The sequence below is a fragment of the Artemia sp. Qi Xiang Cuo genome, chromosome 12 (genome assembly GCF_049724085.1).
Source record: "Artemia sp. Qi Xiang Cuo chromosome 12, ASM4972408v1, whole genome shotgun sequence".
NCBI classification, from domain to species: Eukaryota; Metazoa; Arthropoda; class Branchiopoda; order Anostraca; family Artemiidae; genus Artemia; species Artemia sp. Qi Xiang Cuo.
Window position 1 is genome coordinate 6,587,736 of NC_142805.1, and position 18,612 is coordinate 6,606,347.

General features: G+C 34.3%; 1 protein-coding gene across 1 annotated transcript in view; it reads left to right on the plus strand.

The window, feature by feature from the left end:
- LOC148945710 (low-density lipoprotein receptor-related protein 1-like) overlaps window positions 1–18,612 on the plus strand; it is a 57,632-nt gene that overhangs the window by 32,295 nt on the left and 6,725 nt on the right. Inside the window, exons 7-9 of the mRNA XM_089098252.1 lie at window positions 3,003–3,154; window positions 6,641–6,885; window positions 7,771–8,004. Coding sequence (XP_088954378.1) covers window positions 3,003–3,154; window positions 6,641–6,885; window positions 7,771–8,004 — 631 coding nt within the window. The remainder of the gene's footprint in view (window positions 1–3,002; window positions 3,155–6,640; window positions 6,886–7,770; window positions 8,005–18,612) is intronic.

Genomic DNA, 18,612 nt, shown 5'->3' on the forward strand with positions numbered 1-18,612 from the left:
ATTTTATGTACAGAGTTGAACTGTCGTATGTAAAAACGTAGTCCATAGTTTATATTAATGTTTTTATTTTAAATGGATTAATTGCTGCTGTTGTCTCCTATACTGGCTTGTATAGCTGGAGAAACCCTTGGACATCTCTTTTTGTCCCATTTCATGTAGCATCACGTTCAATAAAATCTTGTAAATTCAAGTTTTGATTTTTGATCATTTGTTTGTTCATATTATATTTTGATTTTTGGACTGCTGGGTTGAATAGTAGTTGCTTATTATTATTGTTCTTTAGTTGATTTTATAGCTGTCCTTTGGCCACTGGCCAATTTTCAATGAAGTTTGTTTTGAAACTTCAGCATCTTTTTTTTTTAATGTATACTTACGTTTGCACAGTCCATCATTTATTTTTGTTCCCATAGTGGCTATAAAAGTGTTCTAGCGATGAGTAATTTGTATACCATGTGTTATTATTATTTCCCCCTCCCCTCAGGCCTCATCAAATAGAGCGGATGGTCGTTGGAATTTGGGGAAACATTTAATCATAATTTAAGAGTTTTAGTTCCTTTTTGAGGACCGAGAGCCATTTGGGGTGAGCAGCCACTCGTTCAATGCCGTATGTGCCCCTCCCATTTTACCAGCCACATTCACTCAGCCACAAATGGCATCACATAAAAATCTCAAAATAATTTCTTTCATCAGACTGCCTTTTGATTTATAATAGATGAAAAAAATTATAATAACGAATGAAACGTATAATTAAGGCATAGAACAGTTTTTCATTGTCTTGATTGAACGTTTTACCCGCTATTGTGTTCTCATTGTATTTTAATTATAAATGAAACTCTCAAGATAACTGTTTTAACTAAAAAGATCCAAGAAAATTTGCGTCAGAAAATTTGACGTTTCAGTTGCTGGGTCTTTTTTGGCAGGGATGAGTGGCAAGTCGGTTGCCCAGCCTTGCTCCCGCGGGGCCCGATCCTTCGGCCTCGTATTGCTGAGTAGAATATATGTAGACTAAACGTACAATATAGTGATGTCTTCTTTTGTATCATGGAAGCATTTTGAATATAAAGTAATACATAACTTTCATCTGCTTAATTTCTCAGAGCTGGGAGGGATGGGAAAAAATAAAATTTGTCTGAACAGTTTCCCTTATGAACAGTTTGACTTATTTTTGTATTTCAAACTCCATCCCGCCCGCCCTTCAGGAAAATTTACAAAGTCACTATCAATAGTGATTTGAAAAATAGAACCGACTAGAAAACAACTCACACAAATGAAAATTGAAATAAAAATTTGCAGATTAGAGTGGATTATCCTCTTTTAACAAAGGCTCACTTTTAACCCAAAAATACTCCTTCAGGCTAAGAACTTTTAGGATTTTTATTTTGTTCTCTCTATATATATTCCTGTGCCCCTCTATCTCTCTCTCTTTCTCTCTCTCTCTTTTTTTCTCTCTCTTTTTTTTCTCTCTCTCTCTCTTTACTCTCTCTCTCTCTTTACTCTCTCTCTTTCTCTTTACTCTCTCTCTTTACTATCTCTCTCTTTACTCTCTCTCTCTCTCTCTCTCTCTCTCTCTCTCTCTCTCTCTCTCTCTCTCTCTCTCTCTCTCTCTCTCTCTCTCTCCTTCTCACCTTAGTAACTCACTGACCTTGTAACATAAGCAGGCTGACAAAAAGGCGACGCTAGTTTCAACATCAAATTTTACTAACTTATATTTACCTGGAGCCTTATACTCCTGGCCATGGAGTCTGTGTTGAAATATTTTTTATGTAAATTTCTGTTGAATAAATAACTCTAGCTATAAATACAACAATCAAAACTAGCCGTCTGCTAACGTAATAGATCAACTTCCTCACTTCTTGTGAAACCAGAAACTTAGAATTTTAGCCTGAAAAATAACTTCTTAGTGAAAAATGGCAAACTGTAAGAAATGGTTTTTCATCTAGTGTCAAAACATCCGCCATAACGAGTAGATCATTTTAGAAGTACATCTATGGCTCAGGTACATAAATGTCTGAGGATTCAAATTTGAATGACGAACCTTTGCCTTTCTTCCCTACACATATAAATGAATCTAAGACCCCGTGACCTACATTTTGAAAGAATAAGACCCCGTGACCTACATTTTGAAAGAATAAGACCCCGTGACCTACATTTTGAAAGAATAAGACCCCGTGACCTACATTTTGAAAGAATAAGACCCCGTGACCTACATTTTGAAAGAATAAGACCCCGTGACCTACATTTTGAAAGAATAAGACCCCGTGACCTACATTTTGAAAGAATAAGACCCCGTGACCTACATTTTGAAAGAATAAGACCCCGTGACCTACATTTTGAAAGAATAAGACCCCGTGACCTACATTTTGAAAGAATAAGACCCCGTGACCTACATTTTGAAAGAATAAGACCCCGTGACCTACATTTTGAAAGAATAAGACCCCGTGACCTACATTTTGAAAGAATAAGACCCCGTGACCTACATTTTGAAAGAACTTGAGCTCCTTTTGAATGCATAAATACGTTCTAAGACCAAACTGGCTATACATGACGTTCAAAGCAATACGAAAAAATCTAAAAAAAAGAAATAGAAACCAAGAAAGGAAAGTGATTTTCAGCCAGGGAAAAGGTGTTCTTCTCAACATTGGTCAAGTGGACTTTTTGTTGCCTGTATCCTCCTTTCTTGGTTTCTTAATTATTTCTATTTTCTTAGATATATATTTTCTGTTTTTATCTAACGTCAAACGTTTTTTATTTGATGTTTCTGGAAATGCTCCCACAAACGTCAAACGTCAGTGTAGTCTTAGAACATATTTATGTCAAGCTTACGTGGAGTATTTGACCAATGTTATAAAAAAGAACTTTTCCACTGTCTGAAAATCCCCCTCATTTCTAGGTTTTTTAATTATTTTTGGATTTTCCGGTTTTTTTCAAAAATTCCGAATGCATTTCATGAATCAAAATATTTGTCGCCAGTTTAATTCACTTGTACCATCAATATTTTTTAGAGCCAAGTCGTTTATTGGTGCGACCCTAGAAAAGGGGTAATCGAAAGGATTTCATACGATGGCTCTAATCGGAAGATTCTTCTGGAGAAGCCGATTCTAGGCTACCCTCTGAGAGTCTCTTTCTACAATGACGTCATTTACTGGCTGGATACGTAAGTGGCTATCCCAAAAACTAGTTTTTTTTTCTCCTTCTTGTTTTGATTAATATCGAGACGCTTCTGCATAATCTAATCACCGGAACCAAATTCCACACGGAAATTTATGGATTTCCACATAGAAGTCAATCTTTGAAAAACCAAACTTAAAAAACTAGCTACTATTTTAAGCAGCCTGTCTTATCTTGATTTTCAAGGATTATTTATATTAAGCTGTTTCATTTATTATCATATATGTTATTCACATTAAGTTGTTTATATTAAGTTAGTCTATTTGAAAAGTAAGTTATTTAGATGCATCGATTAAGAAAATTATTTTGGATCATTAGAATTACCCAAGGCCTAGTCTGTAAGAAATTGGCAATTACCGTAGCATGCTATTCATCGACTCTACTGATAAGTGAGTTTCAACTTCTGGCAAAATATTCAAAAAAGCTGAAGCACACCATCAACGAGCCATGTGGTAGCGCAGTGGGTTTAATCTCAGATTGTTAATACGGGACCCAGAGGTCGTACCGAGCTTTAGCAACGCACTGCAGGGCCGACACAAGGACCTTAGTGGCCAAGAAGCGTTGTTAATCCGACACAATGCAATGCAACGCTAGACAAATGATGGCGGAAGAGTGTCATCATTTAATATTTGTCTCATTATAAAATGACAAGTTTTCTATATTTCTGTCAATTTTTAAGAATAAAAGAAGCATAAGAAACAACCAGTCTGTATCTATGATTCCCAAACTATGCGTTGTAACACACTAGTGTCTCCCAAAAAAATTGCGAACATTTTAAATTATCTAAAATGTTTAATAATTTTGATAATTTAATAATTGTATTAAGCAATAAAATAAAATTGTTATTTAGTTTTAAGTTATTATAATTAATAATCATTTTAAATTATTATAAAATTAAATTATTAAATATTATAATTAAAAAAATAAATATTATAATATTATATGAAGTATAATATATGATTTATTATATGATCATTTATTAAATTATATGAAGTCTCTAGAAATATAATCTGATTCTTTAAATTAGTTGAGTGGAAAATTAGACGACCATATGCGTCTTTAAAAATAGGAATATCCGGGAACTCGATTTCTAATGCAAAAGATGTTTAAACAAGAAAAAGATGTTAACTTGTAGTGTTTTTTTTCTTTTTAAAATAATCCACCCCTTTCCCCTTTTTGACAATGTTCGAGGAGGAATACAAAATGCGTGGGAGCTCTTATGTCTTTCGAGAAAAAATCATTCTTTGTTAAAGGCTATAATCCATGTTCACTACGACACTTTCAAATGCCGTCTGACGTTATACACTATATTGACAATAGAAAATATTGCCTATATATTGTATGCAGTAATATTTCTACAGTGTAGTCAATATTTACTAGATGACTATAGACAATATTGATGTACAGGCAATATATATAGTCTATATTTTCGTATAGACTGTATACACTGTTTCTAATCTTTGCCAGGTTGCGTCACAATTAGAGAACCTGAAGAATTTCCGCATTTATCTGCAGAAAAATTTTGCCCCTATCAGCTAGCATAACTTATTCTTTTTTTTTACAACCTCATAGTCTTATGATTAACCAGACTCCCACCAGAGAATAAAACTATGTTGCTAAGTAGAATATGCTTACATTTATAACTTTATATACTGACGATCAAGTCGACTCCCACCAGATTATAAAAATATGTTATTAAGAGGAACGAGTTTATGTTTATAGCTTCATATTCTTATGATTCAGACCCACTGATATTTGCTAAAGATATGTACTTAACTCATTCTAGATAAGACTCCATAAAAAAAATGCTGCTAGGAGGAATATGTTTTCGTTTACCACCTCATATTCTTGTATTTAAACAGACTCCCACTAAATTATAAAAATGTGTTATTAAGAGATGCTTACATTTATAACTTTATATTCTTATTATCAACCAGACTTCTACCAGATTATGAAAATATATTACTAAAAGGAATGTTCTTACATTTATAACTGCATATTCCTACGATCAACCCGACAACCACAAGATAATAAAAAAATATTGTCAAGAGGAATATGCTGTTGTTTATCGATACATGAAATGATTTTTAACTCTATACTCACCAGTTAATAGAACTGCACTACCAAATGGTATGAGTGGTTTTTTACCACTGTATATAACGGTGATCATCCCGATATCCGATAAATTCTAAAAAAATGCTGCTAGATGAAATAGGTGTTTGTTAAACTAAGTAAGAAATCGTATTAATAAAGACTTCCACTAGATGATAAAAATATGCTGCTAAGGAGACTATGATGACAGTTAAAAACTAATGTTCCTATGATCAACTCTACACTCACCAGATAATGAAAATATGTTGCTAAGAAAATTAAGATAATATTTAAAACCTCAAAATCTCATGATTAACTCTACATCAACTAGATAGTAAAAATATGCAAATAATAGTAATATTTTTAAATTTATAACTTCATGTTCTTATGGTTACCTAGACACTTGCTAGATAAAAAAAATGCGTAAACAATTTGAATTTATTTACATTTATCGCTTAATATTCTTATGATTAACCAGACTCCCACTAAAGAAAAAAAATATGTTGCTAAGAGGAATATGTGTACATTTAACACCTCATATTCTTATGATTAACCAGACACTAACAAAATACTAAAAATATACTGATAGGAGGAATATGCTTTCATTTAAAATCTCATGTTCTTGTAAGTATCCAAACTCCTACTAAAGAATAAAATTGCTCAACTATAAGGAATATGCTTACATTTAAATCCTCATGTTCTTACGATCAACCAAACACTCACTAGATAATAAAAAAATGTTGCTAAGTGGAATATACTTTCATTTACAACCTCAAATTCTTGTGATTAACCAGACTCCAAATAGAGAATAAAAATATGTTGCTAAGAGGAATATTCTTACATTTACAACCTCATATTCTTATGATTAACCAGACTCCCACTAGAGAATAAAAATATGTTGCTAAGAGGAATTTGTTTACATTTACAAACTCATATTCTTATGAATAAACCAGACTCCTAATAAATTATAAAAATATGTTGCTAAGAGGAAAATGTTTACATTTACAACCTCATATTCTTATGATTAACCAGACTTCCGCTAGATAATAAAAATATGTTACTAAGAGGAATATGTTTACATTTATAACTTCATATTCTTATGATTAACCAGACTCCCACTAGAGAATAAAAATATGTTGCTAAGAGGAATATGCTTACAGTATCAATTGTCTATGGTTTAGTGTTGACTTTTACCAGTCATGAATGAACTTAAATGTTCAAAGTTCACAAAATTTCCTATAATATTATTATAAATATTTGTTATTTAATTAAGAACAAAAATTGTAGCATAAATTAATAACTTTTCTAATTTACACATCTTTTTTAAAATAGGGCTACATTTCTATTTACTCCTATTAATGTTTGCCCCCTTTTCTTACAGCCCCTTTTACAATGGTAGCATAATGGGAGTTCCTCTTTCAAATCTATCAGATGTATCAGTGTTTCGATCTGACATGAAAACACCACTAATGGACTTAAAAGTTTATTCAAAAGAAAGCCAGAAGGGTGATAACCCATGTGGCTTTGATAATGGTGGCTGTTCGAAATTATGTTTACTTAATGGCACATCTCCTGTCTGTGCTTGTGCTCATGAACGCATGTCAGCGGATGAAAACAGCTGTGAACGTGAGTCACCATTTTTATTCGGTATCTTAGAAATATTTATTAGTAAAAAGGAATAAAGGAATTAAGGAATTTAGTATAAAGGAATTTTTATTAGTAAAATCAAAGAGAAAACAATTGAAAGATTGTATAACAACAAGGTGTCCTCACTGTAAGGGAGGAAAATCGTTTAAAAAAAATATGCTTTAAAATAAAAATAGGTACTAAAAGAACACCTTGACACTACAAAACAAATGAATACACACTAAAATTTAATAAAAGTAAAAGCAGAAAAAAAATTCAGGTATACAGTTGAGTTACTCGTCTCAAATCTAGAAAGTCAATAAACTGACCGTAGCTGTTCATAATAAGGGTGTTTATTCCAACTGAAATTAACAACTGAAAAAATGAAATTAGTGAGTCCAAAATGAAATTTCTCATGTAAAGAAAAAGAGAGAGACAGAGTAAAAAAAAATAGAAAAACCAATTCTAGCAATGTATGTGCGTATAGATCGTGGCCTGGACCAAATCCCATCTCGAAATATCAAAACTAATCCGATTTTTTTTTCTCAATTTTCTATTATTTCCCCCAGGATTTTCTTTTCAATACCATATTCTGTTAGGTTTATCGTTTCCACCTCCTTTGTTTTATTAAGAATTTCTGTAATTTCGAACAAGATCTGAATAATATCGTATAAGGTATGGGAGGTTGCGGTAATTTTTAGAACTCGAAGCATACAAAAAGTAAAAACTCATAACATTTTGTCCCAAGATCTAACTTACGCCATCAGAGAACGAATTCTTGTAATATAACTGAAGATTTGTTATATAACTAATAAGTATTACATTTTTTAATCCTATAAAAAACAGTAGATCACTTCTTCTTTTTCATAATTTCAACTTTTCCAGACTATGATGAATTTGTTGCATTCAGTTCTGTGGTTCGAATAGAAACAATTAATGTCGATGTTGATGAAGCTTTGAATGCACCGTTCCAACCTATTGAAGATAAGAATTTAACAAGAAACGTGATTGGATTAACATACGATTACAGACGGAGGAAGATATACTATTCGGATATTCGAAGCGGAAGCATTAATATGGTTCATTTCGATGGTACTGGTCATACCATACTTCTAGATTGTAAGTTGACTCAGAATATAAATTGATATTATTTTATTTTTATCATATTTATCTAAATTTTTTGTATTGTTGCGCTGGGTGGTGTGAAGTATCAATGGCGCCAATTGTTTTTAATTCGGATTAAACTCCCTGTCTTAAGTGTTTTTACGTGTCAGTTTTCCATACTATTTGGGGAGGGCGAAGTCGGAATTTAATTTAAAAGAGGTTCTACCAGTGGAAGGGAGGGGTATCTGAATCCTTGGCGAACTTCATCAATCGTCCTTATATATCTTTCCATATTCAAGAAACATGATTGTCTGATTATGCCAGAGTAAATCGAAAGTTGTTTTCAAAACTCAGTGAAATTTCAAATTTAACCATATAGAAAAATGTGTGTTTACAGCCTGTTTTAACAATATTTGGTTACGGTCCTACTTTTATAAGAAGGGAGAACTAACCTGAATTCCTCATTCCTCAGGCTTGTAACAAAAAAAGTTCAGTTGTCTATTGGTCGTAAATCTCTAATTAAATGTTCTCCAGGTAATTCTTTGTAAAAAAAAACTTACTTCAAATACTAAAGTGATAATAATGTTTTATATATTTCAGAATCAGGTATGATACCTAATTATATTACAGCTTCAACAGAAAAAGTACGGTATACATAGGTGCATAATATCAATATCCGATGGGGCTAAATCAGAAATTTTTTTTGGAGGGGGGAGGGGTGAACGCTAAAACTTGTTTTTACAGGCATCTCTTGTTTCAAGTTTATCAAGGGAGTGTCTTTCAGAGCAGCCTTTGACGTCTATGTAAAAACTATTCTCCTTATCTTTTCATCGAAGATCGGCAGTACTGTTTTTATAACCTGTTTTCTTTCTTTTTTCTTTTTTTTCTTTTTTTCTTTCTTTTTTCTTTTTTTTCTTTTTTTCTTTCTTTTTTCTTTTATCAGAATCAGCGGTCTGTTGGTTGTTAATTGTAAGAGGTGGAAATTCAAAACCATTTTCTGGTACAGAGACTGTGAAAAAGAAAGTTCTTTTGAAGTTGGTAAAAAATTTCCATCAATTTTGCACCAAGGCATAGAAATCAATTCTTTTTTAGTGTACTAAATTTTCATTAATTAAATTTCTATAAATTTCCATTATGCTAATTCCCATCTCTAGTCTTCTTGTCGTAAAAACAGTTGTAATTTTGAAATAAAAGATTATGTTCGTGTGCTTATCCACACAAAGGCAGAAGAGATTGGAATCTCTTAAGAGAAATCTTAGCCCGATAGCCTGCCTCGAAATTGTAGACATCACTATCTTAAAAGTTTAAGACATTTTAGACCCCCCCCTGCTTTCTTAAAAAATTTTGTAGGTGTTGCGAGGACAATTATGGAAAATTTCAACTTTACGAAAAGGAGCGGGGAGTTAAATATGAAGTTAAAGACGGGATAAAAATTCAGAAAAAACGGAGAGAAAATGGAAGAAAAAATTTTTTCAAATGGAATTTATGGTTTAAAAACGAACATAAATTATTTTGTAAATTAGGGGATAGGAGACATATTAGTTGATATCCCCCCTCACTGTTTACTAAAGTTTAGCTTATGCTTTATTGAGAGTATAATTAGTACCTGTAATGTGGAAGTTTTAGTATAAGCGGTGGGGGGGGGGCTGATGGGCTGGTACCTTTCCTCACATATAGGTTAATTTTTGATCTTTTTTTTTAAACAAAATCTGAGAGAAGGAGGCTTTTATCTGTATTTTTGAATAGAATACCTAAGAGGAGTTAGGAGAAGGGAGGGGGAATTTGTTATAAGTTAAAACATGAAAAAAGGAGAAACCAGGGGAGTTAGTCCTCAACCAAAATGGATACCCAACTTTTGGTTTTGGGCAACACTTTCTCGTTTTACTATCCACCAATGGAGGTTTTTGAATTAATATCAAGCTTTAACTGGGGAGAGGGGGGGAGGATAGATTAGTTTCTGGCCTGTTCAATTTTTTACGTCATTAATTAGTTTTGGTTGTAAAAAAGATTGTTTAGGGAAGGAGGGGGGATCTTCCGGAGTCTTATCATTTGCATGTCTTTTTTATTTCCGAAGATATTGGTGTTTTTTTTATAGAATCCTGGAAGGGTAGATGCGAGACAGGGGGGAGGGGGTGTCACCCCACCTGAAGGTCAAGACCAGATAGCGACAGAAAATCATGCCAATATCTTTTTTTCCTTCTGTTTGACTTGAGTGTTCTTACAGTGAATCTTTGATTAACTTTCTTACAAAAATGTACGTTTTTTCTTTTCCCTTTTTCGTTTGGTGTTAAATTCTTCTTAGTTATTGGACCCTTTGTATCTTGGGCCTCATTTTCTTTTATCATTGATTTCCTTCTATTTGAAGACTGGCAGAAAAATAAGTCAACCTTTTAGGAAGCAAAATGATTTGAAGAAAAAGCATTTTAATGAGCAATTAAATGAAAGACTAAAAGATTTCAAGAAGAAAAATTAGCGAAAAGATGATCTATTGGCCTTTAATAACAAGGATATTGAAGAAAAAAAAAATAAATATAGATAAAAAGAACGCAAAAAGAATACGTATTATCATTCTTAACCCTTAAAGTAGTTTGAAAAATAAAGTTTCAGAGGTTGAAGAGATTTAGAAATGCCCTGAAGAAATGTCTACGTACGAAAAGGGAGAGGGGAAGGGGGTCAAGTGGGAATTTCATAAGGTTGGTGCAGAGCACCCTCTGCGAAAATATTTTTATTTGAAACTTCTGATATATAGAGGCACCCCATCCCTCTTAATAAATCTTCCAGTCCCCTAGAAATATCTTTTAAGTCCCTAGTCCTTTGTCAATGATGGTTTTAGACAGACTTTACAAAGCCTTCTAATATGAGGGAATGAATTGAGGTGATTCTCTATTATTTTTTTCAATTCAGACCAAGGTGCTATCGAGGGTCTGGCTCATAATTTCCCCCGCGATGCCCTTTTCTGGACTTCTTCCAGTGATGATACAATTAGCAGACTCTTTTTGAGTTCAAGCGATGCCCCAGTAGTATAGCTATAACGATAAGTAGCAAAGTGTCCCCCCATATAGATATAACGATAAGTAGCAGAGTGTCCCCCTATATAGCTATAACGATAAGTAGCAGAGTGTCCCCCCCCCTATAGCTATAATGATAAGTAGCGGACAGTCCCCCCATATATCTATAATATAAGGAAGCGGACAGTCCCACCATATATCTATAATGCTAAGTAGCGGACAGTACACCTGCCATACAAGCAGACAGTGTAATGACCGGAATTCAACCACCGTGAAAATTCGTGCTGATCTCTGTTCAAAGTGCTTGATGTTTTCATGGTATGGTAATTCGTTTCCTTTACCCTATAGTAATTTCCTATCTGTCTGCTACCTTTAATTGTTAGGTGTGGTTGACTTATGTTTAACCTTGAACACGGATATAAAAACTCCGACAATTTGTTATCTTCTCAGTTCAGAATTGGCATTTGAAATATAATGATGCATTCAAATAAAAGGAATATTGACGAAAGCTACACGCAAGAAGTAAGTTATTCTTTTATATTCATAGTGGGTAAAGAAATTAATTCTACTAAAATTTATACAGACCCTATTATAGTTAACAGATTGTTAAATATTTTTTGAACCTGGATCTCCAGAGGTCGGTAAAAAGCAATATCAAAACAAGAAAAAAAATTATGTAGACACTGTATTTAAATGGCTTACGAGCTTAGCACATGAGTTAAATCATACCTATTTTTTATTCCGGACCAAAGTTCCAGACATTCGTTCCCCACCGGCCCCACCTTCGTTCCCCACCGGCCCAAAGTGCCACGATCGTCCACCCCCATTCCTCCAACCCCCTCCCTCCAACCCCCCCCCCCCATCCAACTTTTTTTTACTTTTTTTTACGTTTTTTTACATCTCTTAGAATGTCATGAAACACACTTAAAACACAAAAAATTCATATTTAATATTTTCCAACTTCAAAATGGGAATGATATAGATATATGTGTCGCAACTTTTACTATTAGAAAAATAATGTTTGTAGTGACCAATTTTTTTAAACTTTTTTTAAACTTTTTTCAACTTTTTTTAACTTTTTTTTACATCTCTTAGAATGTAATGAAACACACTTAAAATATAAGAAATTCACATTTAATATTTTCCAATTTCAAAATGGGAATGATATAGATATGCGTGTTGCTACTTTTACTATTAGAAAAATAATGTTTGTAGTAACCATTTTTTTTTTAGTTTTTTTTAACTTTTTTTTCTGACAGTTTTTTTTACTTTTTTTAAACTTTTTTTTAAACCTTTTTTTTACATATCTAAATCATATCAGAAAAATATAATTACAATTTTAATTTTAAAAAACTTATTCTTGTTCATACTATTGATGAGTACTGATGTTTATCTTTAAAGATTTTTTTCATTAAAAAAAAACTTTTTTTTAGTATTTTCCAGAGCTCCCCCTACCCATTAAGAATATAAGAAGGGGTGAAGCGACTCCAGTGGTCAGTTCAAACAGACCGACGGCTATACAACAGGGTCTTAGGTCGAATCCATTAATACCATCAACTAAGAAAGTATGTTCACATGATAGTGTTATTGTAGCATTGAATGCTGACAAGGAGAAGTATTTAAACTATGAAATAAGTACAAGTGGTAGCGCCATCGGAAACGTATGCGTGAATTGTCATGACAGTAAGGAATTAAATTTCTTTGGAGTACCAAAATATTTAACTCTTATGATGGTGGATATGCGAGATTGAGATCTCCGGAAATGATTGCACTCAAAGAGAATGCCAACATAAAAATAATAGTTGTTTAAGAAGGGCATCTTCTTGCTAGTGCTTGTGGTAACATGTTACCTAGTGCTAAACCATATCGTCAGCTTTCGGGTATTAGCATTCAAATGAAAGCGAAGACGAAAAGAAAGGCCTACTTTTCTACTAATATCATCAACCATATCTTGTCTACGTGCCGGAACTGTTACCTCTGTAAAAATAGTGTGATAATAGACAGTGAAGTTGCCAGAAAAATAAAAAAGGCATTGGCAGTAAATATCACTAAGGAATATAAAGATGAATCGATGAAAAACAAAGTACCAGCAAATGTTACTGCCATTGATCAAACATTCAATGAACCAAATAATACTAAAGACGAAAAGCATATTGAGCCTGTCGATGACACACCTGTAAAAATTGAGTATGACTCAAAATGGAATACTGATTATTCTACTGATTACGAACTAAGAGAAGACAACAGCTATAGTATCAAGAGAGAACACGGTGAACCATTTTATGGAACAGATTCAAAATGACCAAAGTTGTTCATTGATATTAATAATGTATAATAACAATATATTTTTTTTGTGTTAATATTCTACATGACATTATTTCATTAAAAATATATTATGCATTACATTGTTATATGTTCATTATTTTTAGAGTAAGCTAGCATATCAAACGTTTAGAATTTCTATTGAAACATCGGAGATGTAAGAAAAGGAATTTGCATTCATCAGATGTCGGATAGATAAGTTAACATAGAGAAAATATAAGTATAAGAATGCATAAATTCTCTACCAACATCTATTGACAGATACTTGGGATAGCATTAACGGAATCTAAGTATTAGAGTGAGTAAATTCTTTATCAATGTCTTTTGACAGATACATTTGATAACACTGACATAATTTAAGTATCAAATTGAACAAATTCTTTATTAAAATTCCTTATCGATATCATTTGTTGGCTACGTCAGATAACATTGACAAAATCTATCTAGTATAATGAATAAATTCTTTATCATCCGCCGTTGTCGGATTTGTCATTATGAAAAAATTGTAAGTAAGTAACAAACTCTTTCTTGAATTCACCTGTTGCCTACACAATACAGAAATTATAAAAAAAATAATTAGACATTGAGATAGGTAAACATCCGCCCAGACACATAAGCAGAGGAAGTGAGAGAGGCAAAAACACGTATAAATGTAAGGATTCAAGCATACAAACCGACAAAGACAGGTAATGAGATAAGCAAACACCCGCCCAGACACATAAGCAGAGGAAGTGAAAGAGACAAAAACACATATAAATATATAGATTCTGACATACAAAACGAAAAAACAGTCACTGAGACAAGCAAACCTCCGCCCAGACACATAGGCAAGGAGAGTGAGAGAGACAAAAATGCATGCAAATATATTGATTCAGACATACACACCGACAGAGACAGGCATTGAGATAGGCAAACATCCACCAAGGCACATAAAAAGAGGAAGTGAGGGAGACAAAAACACATATAAATGTAAGGATTCTGACACACAAACCAGTAAAGACAGGCATTGAGATAGGCAAACACCTGCCCAGACACATAAGCAGAGGAAGTGGGGGAGACAAAAACACATATAAATATATGGATTCAGGCATACAAACCGACAGAGACAGGTACTGAGATAATCAAACACCCGCCCAGACACATAAGCAGAGGAAGTGAGAGAGACAAAAACACATATAAATGTAAGGATTCTGACATACAAAGCAACAATCACAGGCATTGAGATAGGCAAACATCCGCCCAGACACATAGGAAAGGAGAGGGAGAGAGACAAAAACATGTAAATATATGGATTCAGACATACAAACCGACACAGACAGGCATTGAGATAAGCAAACACCCACCCAGACACATAAGCAGAGGAAGTGAGAGAGACAAAAACACATATAAATGTAAGTATTCTGACATACAAAGCAACAATCATAGGCATTGAGATAGCCAAACATCCACCCAGACACATGGGCAAGGAGAGTGAGAGTGACAAAAACACATATAAATATATAGATTCAGACATACAAAGGAACATTCACAGGCATTGAGATAGGCAAACACCCGCCCAGACACATGTAGCGATGGAAATTTTGTATTTGTGGCGATGGAAAAATAGGCTGGCTATACTAAATGTGGTACTAAATACTGACCGCGTCAAAGGCAATATTATGCCCAAAGGTCGTGAACTTACACCTTGTAATTTCTCCGAAAATAAAATGTACAGCCATGTAAACGTGACCTCTTTTTCTCGAGCTATCTGGAGATCCGATTCCCTGGGAGTGTTTACCTTCGAGACATGCGAACTAATTACCTATTATCAGACTAGATGCAGATATATAGAATGAAATAAACACAGATAAAAAAGGCAATAGATTTATTGAACTTACATACTTAGGTGCACAGCAATGGGTCACTTCACATGACAATAACGGTGACAACGATGGAAGAATATAAGAATTTTGTCTGAATGATCTTGACTCTGATCTACTAATAATCTTAAAAAGCACTTCTACCCCACTATCAAACATAGCTTTTCAGTCCTGCGCCGTGAGAACTGGCTCACCATTGGCCCGGGTGGACCAAGGATGTGAACCTTTCGTCCAATAATTTCATTTAAATATTTCTGATGATTCAGACGTTCACAAGGTTCCTATCGTTTAAAGTTCCTTAGAAATATTGTACGTAGCATATTTTTTTTTAGTCAAATCTAAAGCCTGGATAGTGCCGTTCTTGTCAGGGGGTGACTACACTTTTTCTCTTTGCTGACTAGGGACTTCATTTTTTAAACTAGGTTTAATTTAATTATAGGAAATCGGAATTATCTTTAGAAAGAAGGAACTTTATTTTGGTATTTTAAATACATTGCATTTTACTCATGCTACACACATAAGTAGAGAAAGTGAAAGAGACAAAAACGCATATAAATATATAGATTCTGACATACAAATCGACAAAGACAGTCACTGAGATAAGCAAACATCTGCTCAGACACATAAGCAAGGAGAGTAAGAGAGACAAAAACACATGCAAATATATTGATTCAGGCATACACACCGACAGAGACAGACATTGAGATAGGCAAACACCTGCCCATACACATAAGGAGAGGAAGTGAGGGAGACAAAAAACACATATAAATATATGGATTCTGACATACAAACCGACAAATACAGTCATTTAGATAGGCAAACCTCCGCCCAGACACATACGCAGAGTAAGTGATATAGACAAAAACAACTATTAATATATAGATTCTGACATACAAATCGACAAAGACAGGCATTGAGATAAGAAAACATCCGCCCAGACACATAAGCAGCGAGAGTGAGAGAGACAGAAACACATGCAAATATATTGATTCTGACATACTAACCGACAAAGACAGACATTGAGATAGGCAAACATCCACCCAGACAAATAAGCAGAGGTAGTGAGAGAGACAAAAATACTAATAAATAAATGGATCTCACATACAAACCAACAAAGACAGACACTGAGATAAGGAAACATCCGCCCAGACACATAGGCCCAGAGAGTGAGAGAGACGAAAACCCATGCAAATATATAGATTCGGACATACACAGCAACAATGACAGGCTTAGAGATAGGCAAACACCCGCCCTGACACATAAGCGGAGGAAGTGAGAGTGAGAGACAAAAAAAAACATATAAATAAATGGATTCTGACATACAAACAAACAATGACAGGCATTGAGAAAGGCAAACTCTCGCACAGACGCACAGTCATAAGGAGAGAGATATCCACAAAGTTGAGTTGATCTAGGTTCACTTAGAGTGGCGCGCCACCCAACTTTTGGGATATCTCTCTCCTTATGACTGTGCGTCTGAGCGAGAGTCTGCCTATCTCAATGTCTGTCATTGTTGGTTTTTATGTCAGAATCCATTGATTTGTATGTGTTTTTTTTGTCTCTCTCTCTCACTTCCTCCGCTTATGTGTCTGGGCGGGTGTTTGCCTATCTCTAAGCCTGTCATTGTTAATTTGTATGTCTGAATCTATATATTTGCATGGGTTTTCGTCTTTCTCACTCTCTGGGCCTATGTGTCTGGGCGGATGTTTGCTTATCTCAGTGTCTGTCTTTGTTGGTTTGTATGTGAGAATCAATTTATTTATTAGTGTTTTTGTCTCTCTCACTACCTCTGCTTATTTGTCTGGGTTGATGTTTGCCTATCTCAATGCCTGTGATTGTTGCTTTGTATGTCAGATTCCTTACATTTATATGTGTTCTTGTCTCTCACACTTCCTCTGCTTATGTGTCTAGTGGATGTTTGCTTATCCCAATGCCTGTCTCTGTCGGTTTTTATGCCTGAATCCATATATTTTTATGTGTTTTTGTCTCCTTCATTTCCTCTGTTTGTGTGTCTTTGCGGATGTTTGTCAATCTCAATGGCTGTGTGTGCTGGCTTGTGTATCAGAATCCTTAGATTTATATGCGTTTTTGTCCCTCCCAATTTCTCAGCTTATTTGATTGGGCGGATGTTTGCCTATCTCAATTTGCCTATCTCTTTCACTTCCTCTACTTATGTGTCTGGGCGGGTGGTTGCCTATCTCAATGCCTGTGATTGTTCCTTTGTATGTCTGAATCTATATATTTATATGTGTTTTTGGCACTCTCGCTCTCCTTGCCTATGTGTCTAGGCGGATGTTTGTCTATCTCAATGATGGTGATTGTTGCTATGTATGTCACAATCCTTACATTTATATGTGTTTTTGTCTCTCTCACTCTCCTTGCCTTTGTGTCTGGGCGGATGTTTGCTTATCTCAGTAACTGTCTTTGTCGATTTGTATGTCAGAATCTATATATTTATATGTGTTTTTGTCTCTTTCACTTACTCTACTTATGTGTCTGGGCGGGTGTTTGCCTATCTCAATGCCTGTGAATGTTCCTTTGTGAACCTGACTCTATTTATTGATAAATTTTTTTGTCACTCTCGCTCTTCTTGGAGATGTGTCTGGTTGGTTGTTTGAATATATCTATGATTGGAGGGGTTGATTGTTATTACAGAATAATACAGTTTATGTGTTGCTGTCTCTCTCTCACTTACTCTGCTAATGCGTCTGGGCGGGCTTTTACTTATCTCAGTGCCTGTCTCTGTCAGTTTGTAAGCCAGAATCCATATATTTATTTGTGTTTTTGTCTCTCTCACTCTCCTTGCCTATGTGTCTGGGCGGATGTTTGCCTATCTCAATGCCTTTGATTGTTGCTTTGTATGTCAGATTCCTAACATTTATATGTGTTTTTATCTCTCTCACTTCCTCTGCTTATGTGTCTGGGTGGGTGTTTGCTTATCTCAGTACCTGTCTCTGTCGGTTTGTATGGCTGAATCCAAATATTTATATGTGTTTTGTCTCCCTCACTTCCTCTGCTTATGTGTCTGGGCAGGTGTTTGCCTATCTCAATGCCTGTCTTTGTTGGTTTGTGTGTCAGAATCCTTACATTTATATGTGCTTTTTAACTGAAAGTAAGGGGCGACAGTAAAACTTAAAACAAACAGAAATTATTCTGTATATGAAAGGGGTTTTCCCCTCCTCAACGCCTCGCTCCTTACGGTAAAGTTTTTATTGTTTTAAAAATTAAAGTTGTGTCATACAAAGAGTCAACTTGAAATTGATAGTTATGACCTTGTGACGCAGAATAGGGAATCACGATTACATGGTGGATCGGCTTTATATTGCAGGAAGAATATTACAATGAAAATTAAAGAACACTCAATTTGACTTTTTAGAAAGTAGTGATCTTCAAGTGAATGCAAAGTTTTCATTGTGGTATTCAGAAATAACTAA